Source organism: Candida orthopsilosis, assembly GCF_000315875.1.
Source record: "Candida orthopsilosis Co 90-125, chromosome 3 draft sequence".
Classification (NCBI taxonomy): Eukaryota; Fungi; Ascomycota; class Pichiomycetes; order Serinales; family Debaryomycetaceae; genus Lodderomyces; species Lodderomyces orthopsilosis.
This window is the reverse complement of record NC_018296.1, coordinates 808,911-829,013: the sequence shown is the minus strand read 5'-3', so window position 1 is coordinate 829,013 and position 20,103 is coordinate 808,911. Positions and strand designations below refer to the sequence as shown.

General features: G+C 36.9%; 8 protein-coding genes and 1 non-coding gene across 9 annotated transcripts; 4 read left to right on the top strand and 5 right to left on the bottom strand. All coding sequences in view use genetic code 12, as the record gives it.

Moving 5' to 3' along the window:
* Positions 1-98: 98 nt before the first annotated feature.
* CORT_0C03610 (Ecm15 protein) lies at positions 99-519 on the top strand (the record flags this gene model as incomplete). The annotated part of the gene is made up of 2 exons (XM_003868592.1): positions 99-143; positions 241-519. The coding sequence occupies 2 exons, from the start codon at positions 99-101 to the stop codon at positions 517-519; spliced, it is 324 nt and encodes a 107-aa protein (XP_003868640.1).
* Positions 520-1,049: 530 nt separating this feature from the next.
* Positions 1,050-2,570, bottom strand: CORT_0C03600 (Aaf1 protein; the record flags this gene model as incomplete). The annotated part of the gene is made up of 1 exon (XM_003868591.1): positions 1,050-2,570. The coding sequence occupies one exon, from the start codon at positions 2,568-2,570 to the stop codon at positions 1,050-1,052; it is 1,521 nt and encodes a 506-aa protein (XP_003868639.1).
* Positions 2,571-4,843: 2,273 nt separating this feature from the next.
* CORT_0C03590 (Rad1 single-stranded DNA endonuclease) lies at positions 4,844-5,146 on the top strand (the record flags this gene model as incomplete). The annotated part of the gene is made up of 1 exon (XM_003868590.1): positions 4,844-5,146. The coding sequence occupies one exon, from the start codon at positions 4,844-4,846 to the stop codon at positions 5,144-5,146; it is 303 nt and encodes a 100-aa protein (XP_003868638.1).
* Positions 5,147-6,410: 1,264 nt separating this feature from the next.
* Positions 6,411-6,495, bottom strand: CORT_0_His(GTG)_45. Its single transcript has one exon. It is a non-coding gene (tRNA).
* A 211-nt stretch (positions 6,496-6,706) lies between these two features.
* CORT_0C03580 (Rad1 single-stranded DNA endonuclease) lies at positions 6,707-9,739 on the bottom strand (the record flags this gene model as incomplete). The annotated part of the gene is made up of 1 exon (XM_003868589.1): positions 6,707-9,739. One exon carries the CDS (start codon positions 9,737-9,739, stop codon positions 6,707-6,709), a length of 3,033 nt encoding a protein of 1,010 aa, XP_003868637.1.
* Positions 9,740-9,851: 112 nt separating this feature from the next.
* Positions 9,852-10,385, top strand: CORT_0C03570 (Nce4 protein; the record flags this gene model as incomplete). Its single annotated transcript, XM_003868588.1, has 1 exon — positions 9,852-10,385. One exon carries the CDS (start codon positions 9,852-9,854, stop codon positions 10,383-10,385), a length of 534 nt encoding a protein of 177 aa, XP_003868636.1.
* Positions 10,386-10,440: 55 nt separating this feature from the next.
* CORT_0C03560 (Met12 protein) lies at positions 10,441-12,288 on the bottom strand (the record flags this gene model as incomplete). Its single annotated transcript, XM_003868587.1, has 1 exon — positions 10,441-12,288. One exon carries the CDS (start codon positions 12,286-12,288, stop codon positions 10,441-10,443), a length of 1,848 nt encoding a protein of 615 aa, XP_003868635.1.
* A 2,611-nt stretch (positions 12,289-14,899) lies between these two features.
* CORT_0C03550 (Prp2 protein) lies at positions 14,900-17,494 on the bottom strand (the record flags this gene model as incomplete). Its single annotated transcript, XM_003868586.1, has 1 exon — positions 14,900-17,494. The coding sequence occupies one exon, from the start codon at positions 17,492-17,494 to the stop codon at positions 14,900-14,902; it is 2,595 nt and encodes an 864-aa protein (XP_003868634.1).
* Positions 17,495-17,726: 232 nt separating this feature from the next.
* CORT_0C03540 (Urk1 protein) lies at positions 17,727-19,574 on the top strand (the record flags this gene model as incomplete). Its single annotated transcript, XM_003868585.1, has 1 exon — positions 17,727-19,574. The coding sequence occupies one exon, from the start codon at positions 17,727-17,729 to the stop codon at positions 19,572-19,574; it is 1,848 nt and encodes a 615-aa protein (XP_003868633.1).
* Positions 19,575-20,103: the final 529 nt, after the last annotated feature.

Below are 20,103 nucleotides of genomic sequence, written 5' to 3'. Positions count from 1 at the left end.
GACGATCTTTGTACTAAGTCATGATGTTTTTTCTCGGGAAAATAAAACACGAAAATCACTCCGAGTAATGCAACGAATCTGAGTGGAGATCAATCACCATGACAGTCACTCTTCATTGCTTAGCAGACGTGTGTCTCATACCAGTATGTATTCTTACGTATTCTTCAGAATCTTACTATTTTATTGGACCAGCTCCAACTAAATATGCTGCTTACTAACTTTATTGTGTTTTTATTTTAGATTGGTACTGGTTCAGCCTCCGTTTCCGATGAAGTAACAATAATCACCAAATTGGCTCAAGAATCCAACTTAGACACAACTTTACATTCAGCAGGTACAACAATTGCTGGTCCATGGAATGAAGTTATGAATTTGATTGGAACAATGCATGAAGTGTTACACAAGAGAGGTGTTGCTCGTATACAAAGTGATATTAGAGTTGGTACTAGAATTGATAAACATCAAACACCTCAAGATAAAATCGACGTTGTTCAGCAAAAGTTGAAAAGTACTACTTAAGAGAGATGAGTTTCCTACTTTTTTTTTTTGAGAAAGAATCGAAATTATATAGTGATGTTACATAGTTAAAATAATACATAAAATTTTGAAATATGTTGCATAGCATCTTGTTTGGGGAAAGGCTTTGGATTTTAGTAATCTTGTATATGGGTAGTAATGACGGAAACACCATATGTATGTTAATGAAAATGTTCAGCTCTTGGTGTAACATTGTTTATCGTTAAGTGCTAGAAAGTTTCAGTCAAATGGTTCAATACCTCTTTGGCAACACAAATATATTAACATTGACAATAACTCCTATGTCCTTCTCATCAAGCAAACTTGCAAGGATAGCATATTGGTAAAGGTTGCCCTCAATTGAACATGATGCATATGCATTAAACTAAAAATAAATTAAAAGCGCCAAGCAGCAATTGTCCTCGTAAAAAACCAAATGGTTTTCAATCTCTTAAACTGGGTCTAAAGCGTGACTAAAATGACATTATAGTATTTTTCTCGACTAAAGTTGTATTTCCTGTACCCACTGTTTTTCAAAATGGTTTGCTGTATAAGTCTGTTGAAGATTGTTGCTTCTGTGACTGGTCCTCATGGTAATGACTTCTTTGATCACTAGTAGTCGCATCACCTCCACCAGTGCTAGTACTACTACTACTACTACTAGTACTACTACTACTACTACTACTACTACTACTACTATCCCCACTTCCACCAACACCAACAACATTACTCATTTTCTTCTTACGTTGTTGTTCTCTTTGTTCAATAGTTTTATCAGTTTGTTTCTTTTCTTTAACTGCTTCTTTAATCAGTTCTTCACTAACACCAAAACTTGCTGGATTCAGCCAAAATAAAACACGAACCATTTCTCGAACTTCAAAATCACTAAAATTCTTATTGGTTGACTTATTCAATTCAGATGCAATATATCTCCATTTTTCAAATTCAGCAGGGTCTAATAAATTTCTCAAGAAAATTTTATCATTATTATCCCAAGCACTTGAATTATTGTTTCCTTGTTGTCCAACAATAACTTGATATCGATTTCTTGCAGTTAAATAAGATCCAACACCAGTGATTTCAGCAATTTCAACCCAATTTTTACCCTTTCGTTTCAAACTTACAATTAATTCATCTTGTTCGGGTGTAAATTTAGATTTACGTTTAGCTCTTTTTGCTGTGGTTGAAACGGTAATATCAGGACGAACTGGAGCTTTGGATAATGGAGGATTGGGGAGAATCTTTTGCAACCGTTCAGGGAAATTGGGTAAAATGACTAATTCATGAGTTTCAACAGGACTAGTAGCAGCTTTTGCTTTTCGGTCTTTTGGGGATGAGGAAGTTGGTGATGATGATGACACAGAGGGGTTTTTAGCAGGTATATAATACTCTGTCTGTAGAGGCTGCTGCTGTTGTTGTTGAAGAGGTAGTTGTGGTCGTGGTTGGTAATTTGTAGGTATAGTTTGATACATGTAGTTGTTGTCATAAAACAGTGGTTGAGAGTGCTGCATATGTTGCGAAAACTGCTGTTGATGCTGTTGATGCTGTTGATGCTGTTGAAGCTGTTGTTGTTGTTGTTGTTGTTGCTGTTGCTGCGGTGTCAATTGTCGTTGATTGTTATGTGGTGGCATCTGGTGTGAATACTGTAGTGGATGGTAGAATGCTTGAACAGGGATCGTTTGTGAATTATTAGGCCGGAAAGACAGAGCCAATTGTTGTTGAGGACCGGTACTTGTAGATTGTTGAATGGGAAATGTGTTTTGCTGTGACTGGTTTTGCTGTTGTAGTTGTTGTTGCTGTTGTTTCTGTGGGGAGGTGGATTGTAAAGGTCTGTTGGTCAGAGTAAAGCTACTGGGTGCCGCTTGTTGTTGCGATAAAGAATGTTGCGATTGTACTTGTGACAGTTGGTGAAACAGTTGTTCAAGTTGTGTATTTTGAAGCTGTTGTGAATATTGTTGGATATGTTCTGGTTGTTCCTGTTGTTCCTGTTGTTCCAGTTGTTGTTGTTGCTGTTGTTGTTGTTGTAGATGTTGTTGTTGGGATTTTGGTAACATATTAAAACAACACAACCTTTTGCCATTAAAATATTCCTTTTGATCGTACGTGATATTATAAAAGTTCCAAGTATTGAACGTGTGCCAATATAATAAACCAGAATTTCTTTTATTCAAGATCAAGTGATTGTCCTGATATTCACCTCTTATTGTTAATAATGGATGTTATAATACGCTGTATTTTTTATTTCACCCAATTGTCCTATATTTTGATCACCCCCAAAAAATGTATGAAAATAATTTTGATTTTATTGGTGTTTGATATTCGACTACGGTTATTCTTCGGCCGAGCTGTGAGTGTTTGCTGAGGGTAATAATTCTTCGATATATTTTTACGGTTTTTTTTTTAATTTTATTTTTTTTGATTGAATTAAACTATCGTATGTGCTGTGATTTTTGAATAACTCTGTTTGTGGTTTTGAATGATGTCTCTGGCGATGAAATGGCAGCTTATGTGATGCGATGTAATGTGTGTGTGTTTGTGTGTAGGTTTCGTTGAGTATATCATCAGAAAATCTCTCAATTTAGAAGAATATTATTACTCCTTTTGCCAAACATTAGATGTAGTAGATCTATGCAGTTGTATGTTGCTCATTCGTTTTTCTTCCGCCACAAATATGTACCAGTCTGGTGACTCTCCTCTTTGAAAATTGGAATTCTAGTACTAATGATTGAACAGTAGGAATCGGAAAAACTAAAACAAGAATCGATTAACAGTAGAAGTAGTCTGCTTCTTTTGCATTTGCCTCAACTCTGATAAAACTTTCTTTTGATCTATCGCAGGGTATTACTTTGATTAGGCGATAATTGAATAGCCGTAAATAATATTTATTTGATGAGAGTTATTTGAACCTGTTCATAGATTTGATAGAAATTGAACATTTGTTCGTGATCATTTGTCACAACAAAAACAATTCCCACTTCACAGAAGGAATTCCGAAGGTTTATTTTCAACCAAAAAAATACTAAATGAATAGTATAGCTTCAAGACACAAAAACCAAAAAATTTGAGACAATTCTTACTAAACAAACAACAATAACAAAAATCACAACTGTTTTGTATTAACACTCTATGCATTTTGTGTACAGACACAAGAATAAAAACCAAAAGGATTCATTACAGAGAGCAAAGAAGAATGGAGAATGCACATTACTCTTACAAACACACACATAAATCACTGGAATGCAGATAACACTTATTGGCCTGCAAGCAATTTCTTTTGTACAACTCTAACTAAAGCAATCAACTTCATTGACTCAGCTTCATATGTTAGTTGGAGCTTTTTTGTTCTAACCCCTATATTTAAAAAAGCAAGACTGGCTGGCTATATTATTTTTATCATCAAACACATTACAAAAAATCAATCCTCAGTTTTCAGAAACACAAATCAACGCGTTGAATGTGTGCATGCATATCTTTCAACAGAATAATAAACTATCATATTTGCATATGCATGTGCTTTTAAATTTGTTGTCTTACATATATGTATATACACATATATACATAATACTCGCAAAAATTTCTTCTTGTAAATCACTGAAATATAATATTGCAACGGTACACGAACAACATCCAGACAAACAAAAAACCAGATCATGAAATATAATATTTATAATTCATATGTAAGCTGGTTATTATTATAAACAAAGCGAAACATAACAAAACAAACTTGTGTAAAGTAGGACATATTTTCAACAGTTATTGACTTTAATAATAAGCATTCGCCACCTTTTTGCTAAAAAAGCATGAACTATAAAGCGTTTTGTTGGTTTGTGATCTCTAACCCCTCTTCCCTCTGTCTCTTTCTTTTATCTCTCGCTTACCAAACAGAAAAAAGAAAAACCGTAAAAGCAATCCGGAAATGTGTCATTCGTTTGTTTGTATGTCTAAATCTATGTAGACAATAACTCTAAATTTTGGAATCTCGGGTATAGTTGTGGTGTTTTGAATTCGTACCTTACTAATAAGATTTTTTTGTATTTTGTCTTGTACATGTAGATTTTCTTTTTCTTTTTTTGTCTGTCTGTGTGTGTCTGTCTTTTTTTCTCATTTCTGTAATTGTCGCGTTTTACTCTTATTATATTCAGTTTTTTGTCTGTCTCAAAATAAATTCTCCTTACGTTTTAGATACAGGACAAAAATGAGAAAACAAAAAACCTTATTTTTATATTAGTTTAATTCGTTTTGCAGCTTAAAAACCCATACTCACATATAGTTTTACGGAAATACATTCTGCCACCATATCCGTTTTTCTATAAAAGTACCGACAAATATGATCATTGCCGACAAAGTTGATGGTGCAATTTTATTATATACTTCCCCATTTAACTACTTGAAAGAAAAAGAAAGTGATGGAAGTCTCCTTTCCCAATTGACCAAAAACGTGGCAAACACAATAACAAAGAAAACTGGCTTAGTACAGGAGCTATCTGAGACACTTGTCTGGCTCTCGTCGTCACTTTTCAACATCTCAAAAGCTTTAACAGAATCAAGTAACGGCACTTCACTGATACAGAAAGGACATGTAGACATCAAGATTAGTCTCTATTGCACTAAATCAATATTACTATATTGACAATGTGTTAAGAAGCCACAAAGTGGCAATTTTGTCAAAACTTACACGTTCTTTCTTATTTTCACAGAATAACATTCGGTGCATCTCACATTAAAATGCTCCGACACAAACTCTAAAATAGTTGCCGACATTGACACTGACACTTCCACCAAACTTGACGCCGTTTTTAAACTCCGTTACTTCAATTACTAAACTTAGCTCAGCTGCATATATTCTTCGGCTATATTGATAAACATACAAAAGCATTGTTCCCTTCCTTTGGATGGTACCTGCCCGTCTTATTCAAAAGAGAATATCTAGCTCATTAGAAGAGACTTTACGAAGATAAAATTCGACAAAGTTAAGTAGCAAAAACTCGCGTTGAAAATGGTAAATACAAGGAGATGAAGTCACACATAGTTGTGGGTGCAATCATAGCTTGCTATAATTCCTACCACTGGTTTATACAGCGTTTGAAAATGTACTCGTAGCGAACTCTCATGGCTGTTTTCAAGCTGACAATTACATGAATTTTACCTGTCTTATTTTTTGCAACCAAATATAACAACACTAGCAAACTCGATTTTAGAAATTTGATCGACACACAGAATTGTGGTAACTGTATACAACCAATCCTGAGCTGCAAATAATATGTTACCATATTAGGTTTAAAAACTCAAGAGTGTTTCTCGATAGTAGTTGCTAAAAATACAATTGTTTTGCCCGTTGACCAACCAGCAATTTGCAAAAAGCATCTAATTCCGCAAAATGTTTAGATTAAAGTTTGAATCTGAAGGACCTAACACCCCTTCGTAAGCTATAACATCAGTAGACGAGATGACCAAATTGGCCTACGATTAAACTTTTTTAAATTCGTGCAATTTTATTTGAGACTAAAAGAGTTAAAAAAGAGAATTAATGTAAAATATTGTATTTAGTGAACCAACGTTCGACTTAAAAGGAAGTTTTTGATCCATGGGGCTTAAATCGTCTGTAATTTCTGTGCCAACGCTTAACTCTAGATTAAAGAACATTTTCATTAAACTTTTGTTCTATTTTTTGCAACAAAACCAAGAAGAAATATAGCATTTACCTCATAAAAGTAGAATACCTTTCAATTCAACCGCATTGGAGTCCCACGAGATTTCCTCACAACAATCGAATACACATACAGCTATATCACCTTCCGTAGTAATCAGAAACATGAGTATGAAGTTATGAAACAAAAAAAAAAAAGAAAAATTGTAAAATTCAACTTGAACATGAAAAAAATAAAATGTTTGTATGCCGGTGCCAGGAATCGAACCTGGGTTTAGTCGGTATTGCTTCTTGGCCACAACGACTTGTACTAACCTCTATACGACACCGGCTGAATCAAGCTAACAACTAGGCCACTTGAGTTATTCGTTTGAAAGAGGGTACCATCTAGAACCCAGTCCACAGACAATAGGTCACGTTTTGACCCAAAATATATCTTTGACAACCCCGATCTGGTGTTGAAAAATCTCTAAAACCAAGAAAAGCCTTCATAATTGAACCCCGTTTCAAATATTCAGTCCTCACATCAATTCATTTAAATCTCTAAACAGTCCTATTGAAAAAATTATACGCTTTACGCCCGTTTTCAACTCCCAATATATCAATCAACTCATCTTGAGATAATTTAACCAATTCAGTGATATTTTCCACTCGTTTCACAATTTTGTATATATTCAGATTGTTTATTCCTGGCACACTTCGAATAAAATCGATAGGATCATCATTGAGGATTGCCGGACCACCATCATTAGCTCCCCCTCCTTGAGTAAGTAAGTTTCTGTTTGCCCCTTTATCCAATGCCATTCCAACATCTGGCTCATCTTGATTAGCCTTTAATTCAAGAAATATTTGCGCTGTTTCATAAGGCGACGAAGACCAAATTATTTTCAATTTGGGAAACGAATAAAGTAATGAAAATATTTGTGATTGTAGATTCTGTCGCAATTTGTTATCCAATGAAGCAGTTGATTTACTCAAATTTGCCTTGGTCTTTATAAATTTCGATTCACTAAATGATTCCAAAGAAAAGGATTTATTTTCATCAAATTCAATCAACAAAACTGGCAAATCATAATATTTAAACATTTGTTCACATTGATTGTATAGACGACCACTTTTGAAACTTCCAATCAAATCAGGAATTGATTTCCGTTCAATACAAATTTGAGGTGAGACAATGTAATCCCCCACAGTGATCATACATGGAACAACTTGAATACCAATCTTGTACAACAAGTTGGGCAATGACGACCCAAATTCTCTAACATCAACAACAACCCTCATTTCATCTTGCTCAGTACGAAATTTAGCTCCACCAGCAATTCTTGTATTGACAACCTGTGATTTGTGAGTTTGAAACTTGACATTATCATCAGCAGTTTCAAAATGTTTACTCAAGTTTGCCTTCTCTCTAATTAGTCTTGTGAATGCGTCCTTCTCCTTTTTAATACGCAACAAGTGCTTTTGCTCTTCAACAGAATTTCCATAGTACATGAAGTAAACTTTTGCCGGGTTATCAGCTTTCATGGCTTGGTATATTTCAATTCTTCGAATAAATGACAAATCGGGTTCATACATTATGATATGTGATGGTGATAGCTCTTCCAAAAATGATGCATCATGCTTGTCATTATACACTTGCACCAATATCTGGTCATTACTTTTGATCCAATCAAAGTTCAACTCTTCAGATGCAACGATATCCCCTGATAAACTCTCCTCAATGCCATCTTTCTCCTCGACACCCTCGTCCTTGTCTTCGGCTAACAAGTCCATTATATTCTCATTTTCTTTCTCGTCATCGTTTTCGTTATCACCAAAATTACCCCCTGTATGCAATTGATGCACACGCGCAACGACACTTGCTCCCCTAGTTCGTCTCCTTTTGCTAACAGGCTGCCCGTTTCGAGAGAACGTCTTGGACACAGCTATTTCAGTGTCTTCAGAAGCGCCATCGTTTTCCTCCCCCGCATGCTCCAATTCGTGTGAAATCTTCTTCACTAACGCACTGATCTCTTTGTACTGTAGATAGTCACGAAGTCTGTTTGTCATGAATGATCTAGATGAAAAATGTTTATTAGCCCCCAGCTTCTTTTCCTTCATTGTTGTCAAAACTTGATTCAATTGAGCAGCAACTTTTCTGCTGGAGCACATAATTAAAACTCTGCCACTATTTTCACTATTATTCTGTGATTTCTCATTCAATATATCATCAATCAATATTCCCAATTGATTCCATTTAGGCAATTCTTCCAAAATATACTCTCCGTTGTATTTTCCCAATGCCCTCTCCTTTGCATATTGTATAACAGTTTGAGATTCATCGAGATTCAACCAGGGACTCATCGACCTATTCATGCCTACCACAGTCTGTTTCAAATTCACGTCCACTATATTCTTGACAACCTGGTAAAACGATACAGAGTCCAATGCCACTAAACTCTCCAACAACTCAAGCAATATAACAAGATCATTAATCAACTGCTTAGTAGTATACGTCAACCGATGCCATTGGGGGTCTAGTGATACTCGAATAACGCGAACAAAATTTGGATCATGTATATTTTCCATATCCCAGTATTCAGTGGCTAATGTGGGATTGTGTCGCTTCAATTCTCCAAGACATGCTTGAATACAGGATAGTAGTGCTGCTTGAATCTTGTTCATTTTATATGACATTTGAGTATTGATTTCAGTCACAAATCGTTTACTGTTCTTTTTCGTATAATACTGAAATGACTGAGTTACTGTAACGTGGAAACGGGGCCAAAGGCTCACGTTTGCAACACGCAAAATTTTCAACTTTGTCGCTAGTGGAGTGAAACCAGTGAAAGATTCAGGCTCATCCGAAAATGCTTTAACAAACCCCCACTCATTTTTATCACGAAACAAGCTGATGATAAATGCATCATTGGAAGTTTCCTTGATTCGTTCCGCGTGTAAAACAAATAAACCTGTTATATCATTAACATCCAATATACCTGACAAGATATCAACCACCAACACACGTGGTGTGATTGATATTATTCCACCTTCCGAATATATCAATTTTCTTTTCGATGATTGTGACTCACCCGAGACTGTCACAAACCTATTGCCAATATCATCATTGATCCAGCTTAAATCATCCAACTCCTCACTCAACCGAATGATTTCTGAGTCCTTCGCATTCAACAAGAAAATCAAACTCTTCTTCTTCTGAGTTTTACTCAATTGAATAAACGGAGAACTTAATGAATATAGTAAATTTCCCGTAATTGACTCCCAGCCTAAACCTCGCCCTAGGACAAGTAGAGCATCTTTGACCAACATCTCTTCAAGAATTTCTTGCTGATACTTGAGCAACAAGGAACAGTTAACTTCGCGATGGGGATATATGGGTATAGTACCTTCATCATGGAATACAACGGGTATCGATGACTCTAATTGCTGTGTGGGGGTGTGTGATTGTGATTGTGATTGTGATTGGGAGCTCGTAGACCGCGACTCTATAGCAAAGTCTTGATTTTGTTGATGAAGCAATTCTGATTGCTGCTCTTCTAAACCGTCTTCATCTTGAACAAATAACGATGTCATTGAAAAACCTTCTAAGTAAACTATCTCACACGTTGAAAAGCAGGAAAGTAATTAAGGCACTTTTTCAAATGCGCGTTTGGATCTCTTATCAAATCCAATATAAACACTACCAATGTCTTTAATAGCTGCTGAGTTCGTTAGCCAAGAATCTGCCGCCCTAAGGCACGCAGTACTACTCCACATTATCCGAGTTGAAGATATAAGTACATCCAAATTGAATCAAATAGATGAATGGAAGGAAATTCTGGATCCCAACAATCGATTCGTTGATCGGTTAAATAAATCAACGAGATTAGTTCGTGAAATCAATTTCCAGGATGAGAATGAACAATTGTCTTCCATGCCTAAACTGAAGGGGTTTTCCACCTACAAGCTACTACTTAGAGATAAGGATAATCACTTTGTGTATGCTTATGAATTAGAGCCATTAAAATTCCTCCGAGATGAGCAAACAAATACACCGATGCCGATTAAGTTAGGCGGAAGACTTTTAATTAAGCCTGGAACTACAATACTGAGAGGCGTACTTCTACTAAATCACAAAAATTGCGAATATAAAGGTTTACATACATCAGATGCACATTTGGTATCGTTATTGAATGATGGACTACCAACTAGGGAAATTGAAATTTTATCCAATCCTTGAAAGACTTGCACACTCCAATATTCAACCTAGTTTATAGTTTCCACCTTGCCAATTGCTATTGTAATAATAGCTGCCACAACGCGTCTTCCTTTGGATATTCATGGTGGACTAAACTGACCAATACGTAGTCATTATAGATTGAGTTCAACAACGCAAAGCTTTTCAGACTTTTTTTGTAGCATCTGGCCCACTCAAGCCATAATAGAAATGCCTCTTCGTTCCATGCTTTAAAAGATTCATAATCAATTACTGTCGGTTGTAGAATTTCCTTTTGTGGAAAAACTCCCCACGTCACTGCACTTTTTGACTTACCAAAATCCTGTTCGATTGGCAAGTTCAGTTTTATTTCCCCTGATTTGGTTCCAACATAATAGGTGGTTGAGTCATCAAGATGAGATCTAAGATTCTCCCAGTCTCTGGCTGGCATAAACAATTCGACAAAAGATTTTTGGTATACAATTCCATTAGCTGGACCCCACCCAAAAATGTTATCAGTTGATTTGCATCCATTTACTGCCGGTTGCGAAGCTACCGAAAACCACCCCTTTTCATTCAACTCAAATAGCTCTTCTTGGATGAGCGCGGTTTCTGGTGATAAGGGCACATCGGCCCATGGAATGACGTCGACTTTCCCAGAAAGATAGGATGTGAAAATACGACTCAAGTCCTTTATCAGTTCGGGTGATCCCCATTTAGCTATGGCTTCACTCTTGTCATAAATTTTCAAATTAGGTCCATATCCATCGATCTCACCGTATGCGGGCGAGTTCGAATCACCGAATCTACCGTTGGGGAAATCATCCCAGATAGCTTCTTTGCCTAGTGCCCCCAATCCTCTACTTATTTCAACAACGGCCTTCTGAGTCAATGGCTCAACTACAGACGATTTTCTGTGCTTTCGCTTTTGATGTGGCAGTGGTAAGTCTTCCTCGTCATCAGAGTCAGAAGCAATTGCATCCTCGTTACCAAATACGGGAGATGGTTGTTCTAAGATGGGACGTAAGACATCCGACTTATTCAAGATGGAGGCAACAGCTTTTTCCAAATTTAAAGTATAAAAATGGTATCCTTTTATATCTGTTCTTTCATCTATCTTGCTTATAATATCACACAAAAGATCAACACCTACCGCCTTGACAGCATCGTCATCGTTCTTTATCTCATCAAATTGTCTATAAACCTTCGTTGGTATGGTGGCATGAGAAAGTTTGGTGGCTCTGGTGAATACACGATGGGTGGTAATGGGCATGAGACCTGGAATCAAGGGTACATCTTTCAATTCTGGTGATTGCTTGATTAATCTTTCAAAAGCGATAAATTTGTCTACATCAAAAAACAATTGAGTGATTATGAAATCTGCACCGGCCTTGACTTTCTCAACCAAGTAAGGAATGTCTTTACGTGGGTTTTGATTGGATATATCAGCACCGTCAACATGACCTTCAGGGTACGCAGCCACTCCAATGCAAAAGTAATCACCATATTCCAGACGAATATACTTTACCAAATCAACGGCATTTTTGAATTGACAATTGGGTGTCCAATACTCTTCCGTCCTAGGCGGGTCTCCTCTTAGTGCTAATATGTTTCTTATTCCATTTTCTTTCGCACGCTTCAATGCAGCATCTATCACTTCTTTATTAGTATTTGTACAGGTCAAATGTAAGACAGTAGTTGCTCCTATCTTCTTTTGACATGTAGCTGCCAAGTCCAATGATTTTTCGCTGGTTGAACCACCGGCCCCCCAAGTCACAGTGATAAATAATGGATTGAATGCCAGTAAACGGTTTAATCTTGCAAGTAGATTCCTAAAACCGGAATCAGTCTTTGGTGGGAAGAACTCAAATGAAATAAACTTTTCTTCCGGAGCTAGTGATTGGATAAGATCTTTCACCTTCAGCATGCTGTGGGAGAGTTATTGAATAGAGTTTGCGGGATTAGTTGTGAAATTAAATGTTTTGGATTTGTATTGTCTTTGGTGATAAATTTTCACTTTTCTATTGTAGTGCGATCAGTGCGAGTCTGAATGGGCTAGATCTTGAAACACACCATAATTTAACCCAATGCAAACTGAGTTGAATATGTCGTAAGTGTATTTTTAACTAGAATGTGTACATCATTCAGTCTTTTATTGTGAATGAAGAAATGAAAGGTCAGGGTCTTTTTCTTTAATGAAGAGTTGACAACCCCAAATTAATAAAGACATACTGTGCTTTATTGATTGTAAATCTGTTAATATAGTGAAACAGTATATACTTCTTAAAGTCTTATAAACATAGTAAATGCAACTAAGGAAATCCAGTCTCCTTTCATAGACTTGTAATTTATCTGGAGTGTGATTTGCAATCATTCAGAAATTCGACCAAAGTCGTGTATATTTACTCAATTCACTTTACTTTCAAATATGGGAAAAGGGTTTTGTCTTAATCTCACTTTCTCACATCATCAGGGAGTGAAATTTGTTGAAACTAATCACTTCATGGCATCCATTTACTGACACGTCAACAAAAGTGAAAGAGGGGGCATGCCATAAACACGCATCTCAACGAAAGATGTATTCAAGTGTTTAGGCATTTCGAATCAAACAAGATTATAAAAAATATCTGATCTGGATTTACTATGGTGTATCTTAATCGAATAGAAGTATTTTGGTATGTGCAGGATATAATACCACCCAAATATTTGTTTTTGCATCAAATACAACCACAGTCATATCAAAATATGTATCCAGCCAGCAAAATTAACTCGAGTGCTCTGTAAGGTGGTCATCAATTGGTTGCTGCTTTTGTCAGATCCTATATCCCAATTGTTGTTCAAAGCGCAAACAATGACAGTATTATAAACTTTGCAACCAACCAACCAACCAACCAACCATCATTATCAAAGTGGGTTTCGTTCTCACAATAAGTTGATATTGCGGTCACCAGGTGTAGTTTTTTAGTCGAAAGAGGGATGCCACAAATTATCCAACCATCAGGATTAAGTCCATATGAATTAATTGATGACAACAATGACGATGAAGAAATAATTTTACTATTGATGTCTGAATTTGAACCCGATGTGAATCCTGAAATAGAGAGGAACATATATATTTCAGTCGATAATTTAGTGTAGTTTACCTCGTCATTAATTTGTGATAAGGAAACTAGCCAACCGGTGTTGACACAATCGAGATTTATTTTGATAGACAGAAATGTACTGCAAGGATGCTGTGAGATATTTTCCGCAGAAGAATGTGCAAGACCTCAAGAGGATAACTTAGAACTGGTTTTAAAGTTGAGTAAGCTTGTTTTGAAATCCATAAAGAATGATTCCGTCGAGGGTGGAAGAAACCCAAATGAGGTTTCAGTGGAACCAAAGACTATGAAAATGGATGACTCTGACACAAATAGCGTCAATACGGTTCTCGAAGTAGAAAGCGGAGGAGAAACTCCCAGTTTTGATAATTCATATATTGACCGATCTAAATATGACATTAGATATGGGACACGGATCTCGCCGATGTTGGCATCACCTGTCAGTATATTACTTGACCTGACAAGTAAAAGCCAAGTAAAAAAGTTTGTGCAAAAAAAGCATGGAGACAACTGTAAAAGGGGCCAGCGGTGTGAAATTAAATCTTTGTATTAAAAGTTGGAAGAAACTGTTCTGAGCCATTGGAGGAATACTTCGCAGTCTCAAGTCAAAGAAAAACACTTCACCCTGCCCATATCAATCTTACTACTCAATATTGAAAAGGAAGAAGAGATATTTTGATCAATTGACCACTTTAAGGACGATTTAACTCTGGAAGGTGTATTCATTGGAGTTGACTAACAAAATGTCCAGAATTACACAGTTTATAATTGTTTTGTTCTTTGCAACATGGAGCTCCTAATGGTATGCTTGATACACAAACTGCAAGACTGCTGCTCCAAACAGTTGCCTGTAATCCAGGTTGATTACTATAGAGAACAGAAGGATATTTTGTAACGATGTTGTGCTTTGAAGTTACGAGGAGGTGTGTCAAATGAGGCCAAGTCTGATTTAGAATATGAATGCAAACGAGTGGGAAACGGGATGAACGATGAAGCCTAATATTGAATCCTCCAACATGGAAGCTTGCTGTTGTTGACGTTCTTTGGGTGGAAACAAGGATGCTTAGCCTGGCCAAAAATCTCGTATCTGGAATGCCTTGATTTGGAGGTACAGTTAATAGAAGTGTCGAGGTCGGAAAGTGTTGTTGGAAGGGACAAAAAGGGTTAATGTCATGATGGTGTTGCTATAGGAAAGCATAATGCTTTATTTTCTCTCAACGTATACCGTCTCTTGTGTATGATGATCTTTCGATATGACCTGCTACGGAATTGCAGAGCACTTGCTCTGGTATCTATTTTATATAGAGAGACTTGAAATAACAGGGTCTTGGAGCTAAGTAGTTAGCTTATGCACAATCAAGGATTTTCCCAAAATTTCAATTTTGAATAGAATACAATTCAAGCCTGAATCTTAATAGCCAAAGTACTAAACCTCTATCACATTTCATTCCGTGTCTTCTTCACGATCAGCTCATCTAAGATCAAACAATTCCTCATGTACTCTTTACTAGTTAAGACCAACTCAAAGTAAACCAAATACTTTGGCTTATGCATCTTGATTTTGAACAAGGTTGAAGACGGATGTACAAAGCAAGGGATATTTTGTCTTGACTTCGATATTGGTTGATAGCAATCCCCCATTGGTGATAACTTGACTACATTGTTGATAAATCCGCTGAGTAACAGTTTTTGAACGGAAGTATAGAATACCTGCTGTGATTCGCGATCTTCTTTATTCACATTTTCCTCTACGAAAGATTTATATTCCCCATTTGTTCCTTCGTTTATATTAACACCAATCTTTTTGCAAATTTTGATCAATTGTTGAAAAATATGAAGTGCTCGTTGTAAGGTCTTGTATTGTAGAAAATTGTCCTCGCACCAATGCTTTGAAAACCCAGAGTTCAGCCACTGATAGAAAATGTTTAACAATGTCAAATGATCGCCTTCGGGTGCATCAAATTGGCTGTGTCTTTTTCTGACTATTTCTTGGTCGATTTGTCTGGGGGAGTACTTCAAATTAGAAGACTCTGTCAACATGGCGATAATAATGCAAATTTCTTTAGTGACACCGTAATCTTCGCTACTCAAAATGCATTTGGTTAACACAGGGTCAAGCGGGAACTCGTTCATTTTGAACCCTGTTTTCGATAGTTTTCCATTAGATTTGATCGCGCCAAGGGAATACAAAAGATTCAATGAATTCATAATACTCTCCTTTGGAGGAGGGTCTAAAAACTGAAAATTCAATAAATCATTAACCCCGAGGGACAATAACAATAATATGACTGAATTCAAATTTATTCGTTGAATTTCAGGTTTTTGTGAAGCATCCATTTCATGATCAAAAGAGTGTTTTGTAAACATCCGGAAACATTTTCCTGGTCCCACTCTTCCTGCACGGCCCGCTCTTTGATCACAATTGGCTTTGGAGCAGGGGACGACAACTAGACTTTCCATCCCTGTCAGATGGTTGAACTCATTCTGCTTGACATATCCAGGATCAATGACAAAAGATACTCCCTCAATAGTAATGGATGTTTCAGCAATATTTGTTGCCAATATGACCTTTCTCGTATTGATGGGTGCTGGCTCAAAAATTTTACTTTGATATTCACTTGGTAGGTTGGCATAAACGACACATACCGATAATTTTTTATCTTCCAATTGGTCCCCAATTTTGACGATAGCATCTTGTATTTGAGTTTCGAGTTTTTCGATTTCGTCCTGTCCCGTCAAAAATACTAAAATATCTCCCGGTAATGGTTGTGTTAAATGAATTTGAAATATTGTGGTCATTACTGCCTGCAAGTAATTGGCTTCGGGTTGCTTTGTGTAGTGTATCTTCACAGGGAACCGTCTTCCCGGTATATTCAAAATAGGGGCCCCGTTGAAGTAATTTGAGAATTTTTTTGCATTGATTGTAGCACTGGCAATCACGATCTTCAAATCTTTTCGTTGTAACGACAAATCTTTCAATAAACTCAACAAAATCTCGGTTGATAGGGTACGCTCATGTGCTTCATCAATCATTATGACTCCATAGCTGGATAGGCTGGGATCATTCAAAAACTCTCTCAACAACATACCATCAGTAGAAAACTTTATAACGGTTGATGGTGAACAATTATCATCGAACCGAATTGAATATCCCACTTTCCCTTTGGGCCCACCCAAGGTAGTCCCCATTTCATCAGCAACTCTTCGGGACACCGAAACAGCTGCAATTCTTCTTGGTTGAGTGCATCCTATTATCTTAGTATTCCCTTGAGAATATCCACCTTCATAAAGATACTGAGGCAACTGCGTGGTCTTACCTGACCCTGTCTCTCCCACAATTATAATCACCTGGCTGCCTTCTAAAAGTTTCAAAAATTCCTTCTTGTATTGATAGACTGGGAGCGACATTTTCAAACTTTCTATATCTTTCGATTTACTTGACGGTGCTTGGACCTGCTCTTCATCTCCACTTATTATAGTTTCTTCATTGCCATCAAAGTTGACATATTGGGACTCATCAAACACGTACTCGTATTCATCATTAGCAGCTAAATGAATCTTATCATCAGTTTGAAGATTCAATTGTTGCGCTTTATTGAATTGTTCGGTTTCCCAATCATTCTTCCTTTTCAAATTCCTGTCGGAGTCCTGAGAACTGCTCTTGCCGTGTAGTAGGTCTCTTTTACTAGGCACCGTGTTACGGGTTAAATGTCTAATTTCTCCACTGGTGTCTCTAGTACTTTTAGAGCGCGTTGAGCTCAATCTTGCAAATGCATCCGGTGATTGATTGTGGTGTAAAAGGGTATTGCCGTTCAGTTCAATTTGGATAGTGGCTGGTGCCCCTTGTACTACCAGCTCACGTGAAGCTGAAGTACGAATTTGGTTTGGGTTGTCTTTAGTTCCTTTAAGTTCAGGTGTTAAATGCGTTGCTTCCTTATATACCTTAATATCGGGCGTTGTATTTTCCTCGTCATATTCAATATCAACTTGCCTTCTGCGGTACCCAGTTCCACTTGTTTTGGAAGAATCCATGATAATATTCAGCTACCTTAAACGGGGGGTCTTGACTGTAACGGTTTCGTTTGTATTACTTTTTGACTTGTTCATGAAGCCTACCTTAAAGGTTTACTTGATAACTCGCTATATAATTTTTTCAAGCTCGAAAAAAAAGAAGATAAGGCGATGATCATCACTAAGAGACACCATTTCAATTTCCTGTATCAAAGCAACATTTAGAACATCCATTGCTACCGATTGATATCTCATGTCACTGGCCCCGAAGCAAAGGAGATTTTCGAGAATAGTACCAACACAAAATGAAACGTCTTCCTTCATTTCCCTTGGAGGTGACACTGGGGGAGTTGATGACGAGAATAATAACGAATCACCATTTCAAGAGGAAGACGTAACAGTGAAGCCGTCGCAGTCATTTGGTGAATTAAAGTTGGAGGAAAAATCATCTAGAGGTATTTGTCTGCTGACTGGGTATTCCAATTTGTCATCTATTGTTAGTCCTACGTTGGGGGTTTCTCATCCTTCTAAGTTAGGGCATTCATCATTTGTGAGTCCTTCAGAGTCAACCGTTTCCGTATCTTCTACATCACTATCAACCGTGTCCAAAGTAAATTTACCCCCAGAGCTTTTGCAAGATGAACAACTTCATGACAAAATTGCGCATTCATCTTACATCCCTCCTTGGACTGCACCTTATATAATCGGAATAGCCGGTAATTCTGGAAGTGGGAAAACGTCCATTTCACAGCAGATCATTCAAGGTATAAATCAACCCTGGACGGTGCTTCTATCTTTTGATAATTTTTATAAGTCATTGTCTCCCGAGGAAAGTAGGCGAGCATTTGCCAATGAGTATGATTTTGATACCCCACGGCTGTTGGACTTGGATGCTGTAGTTGAAACCGTACGTACGTTAAAAAGAGGAGGAAAATCAATTATTCCCGTTTATTCGTTTGCTAAACATGCCAGAACCGACAAGACAAATACTGTATATGGGGCTAATGTTATTATCGTTGAAGGGTTATATGCATTATATGATCCAAGGCTACTAGAAATGATGGATTTAAAAATTTATGTCGACACTGATTTAGATATTTGTTTGTCAAGACGTTTGATAAGAGACATTCTCTATAGAGGACGAGATTTGAATGGGGCTATTAAGCAATGGACAACATTTGTTAAACCCAATGCTGTTAAATATATCAACCCCACAAAAGAAAATGCCGATTTGGTCATTCCGCGGGGATTGGACAATACAATAGCCATTGATCTCATGATCAAACATATTAAAAATCAATTGGCCTTGAAGTCAAAAAGACATTTACAAAATTTGAAAAGCTTGGGCTACAATATCGAGTTTAAAGTTGAGAATTATCCCAATTTGAAATTATTGAAACCTACAAACCAATTGAGAGGAATTAACTCGATATTATTCAATAAAAATACATCAAGAGACGATTTTATATTTTATTTTAATCGATTAAGTGGACTTTTAATTGAGTATGCGCAACTGAATTTTTTCGACTTCAAATCGAGACGGGTTACCTGTTTCGAAAAACCATATAAATATCAAGGAATGCAGGCAATGCAAACACAAATGGTTGCAGTTAGTATCATTCGAAGTGGTGACTGCTTTATGACCTCATTGAAGAAAACGTTTCCAGAGTTAACCGTTGGTAAAATGTTGATACAAAGTGATTCGTCAACAGGTGAACCTCAGTTACACTATGAAAGTTTACCTCACAATATTAGTAGCATTGGTAGAATATTGTTGTTGGATTCACAAACCATTAGTGGGGCCGGAGCCATAATGGCAATTCAAGTGTTGGTTGATCATAAAGTCAAGCAAGAGGATATTATATTTGTGAGTTATTTATCAACTGAAATAGGAATCAGGAGAATTCTAAACGTATTCCCTAGTGTTAAGTTAGTTATTGGTAAATTATCATCAATGGATGCGACACAATTTGAGCAAGAGGAGGGAGAAGAAGATGACAGAAGAAGGGATAGCTTATGGTATAATGAAGAACGATTTTTGGATAGTCATTGGCATTTTAGAAATAGGTTTATAGATAGTTTGTACTTTGGTACAAATTAGATGGAGATGTTAGGTTGCCAGGTTTACTTGGGGAGCCATATATTGCAGCTTTTTTGTAGAGGAAGATGATCTTAAGTAAGGTTATGATCAAATCAAGCAGTTACGAAGAGCACTTTAGAGGAGAGCTCTGTATTGTAAATTAACAGATATTGAATTGGGTATACACATATATTTAACCATATGGAATTCTACCTTTCTACATCAAATGCTACTCAATCTGTCACTGTACCCGTGGTAGTTACAAGTGATGTGACAGTAGCTGTGGCCGTGACCATAACTGTAACAGTTTTGATGTGTAAAGACTTTGAGGTAGTGCTAGGTTGATCAATTGAGCTAGTCTTGGATACAGTGGAGCTTTGTGAAGCACTGGTTGGTTTGTCTGTTGGCTTGGCAGTAGAAGTTTCTGAAACTGTCTCAACAGGGTAAGTTGGTGGTGGTTTATCGACTCCTGGAATTCCTGGTATTGATTTACATGGCTTACACTCAGGTGGTACGCCTTGGTTTGGTGGTGGACCATTGTATTGCACGG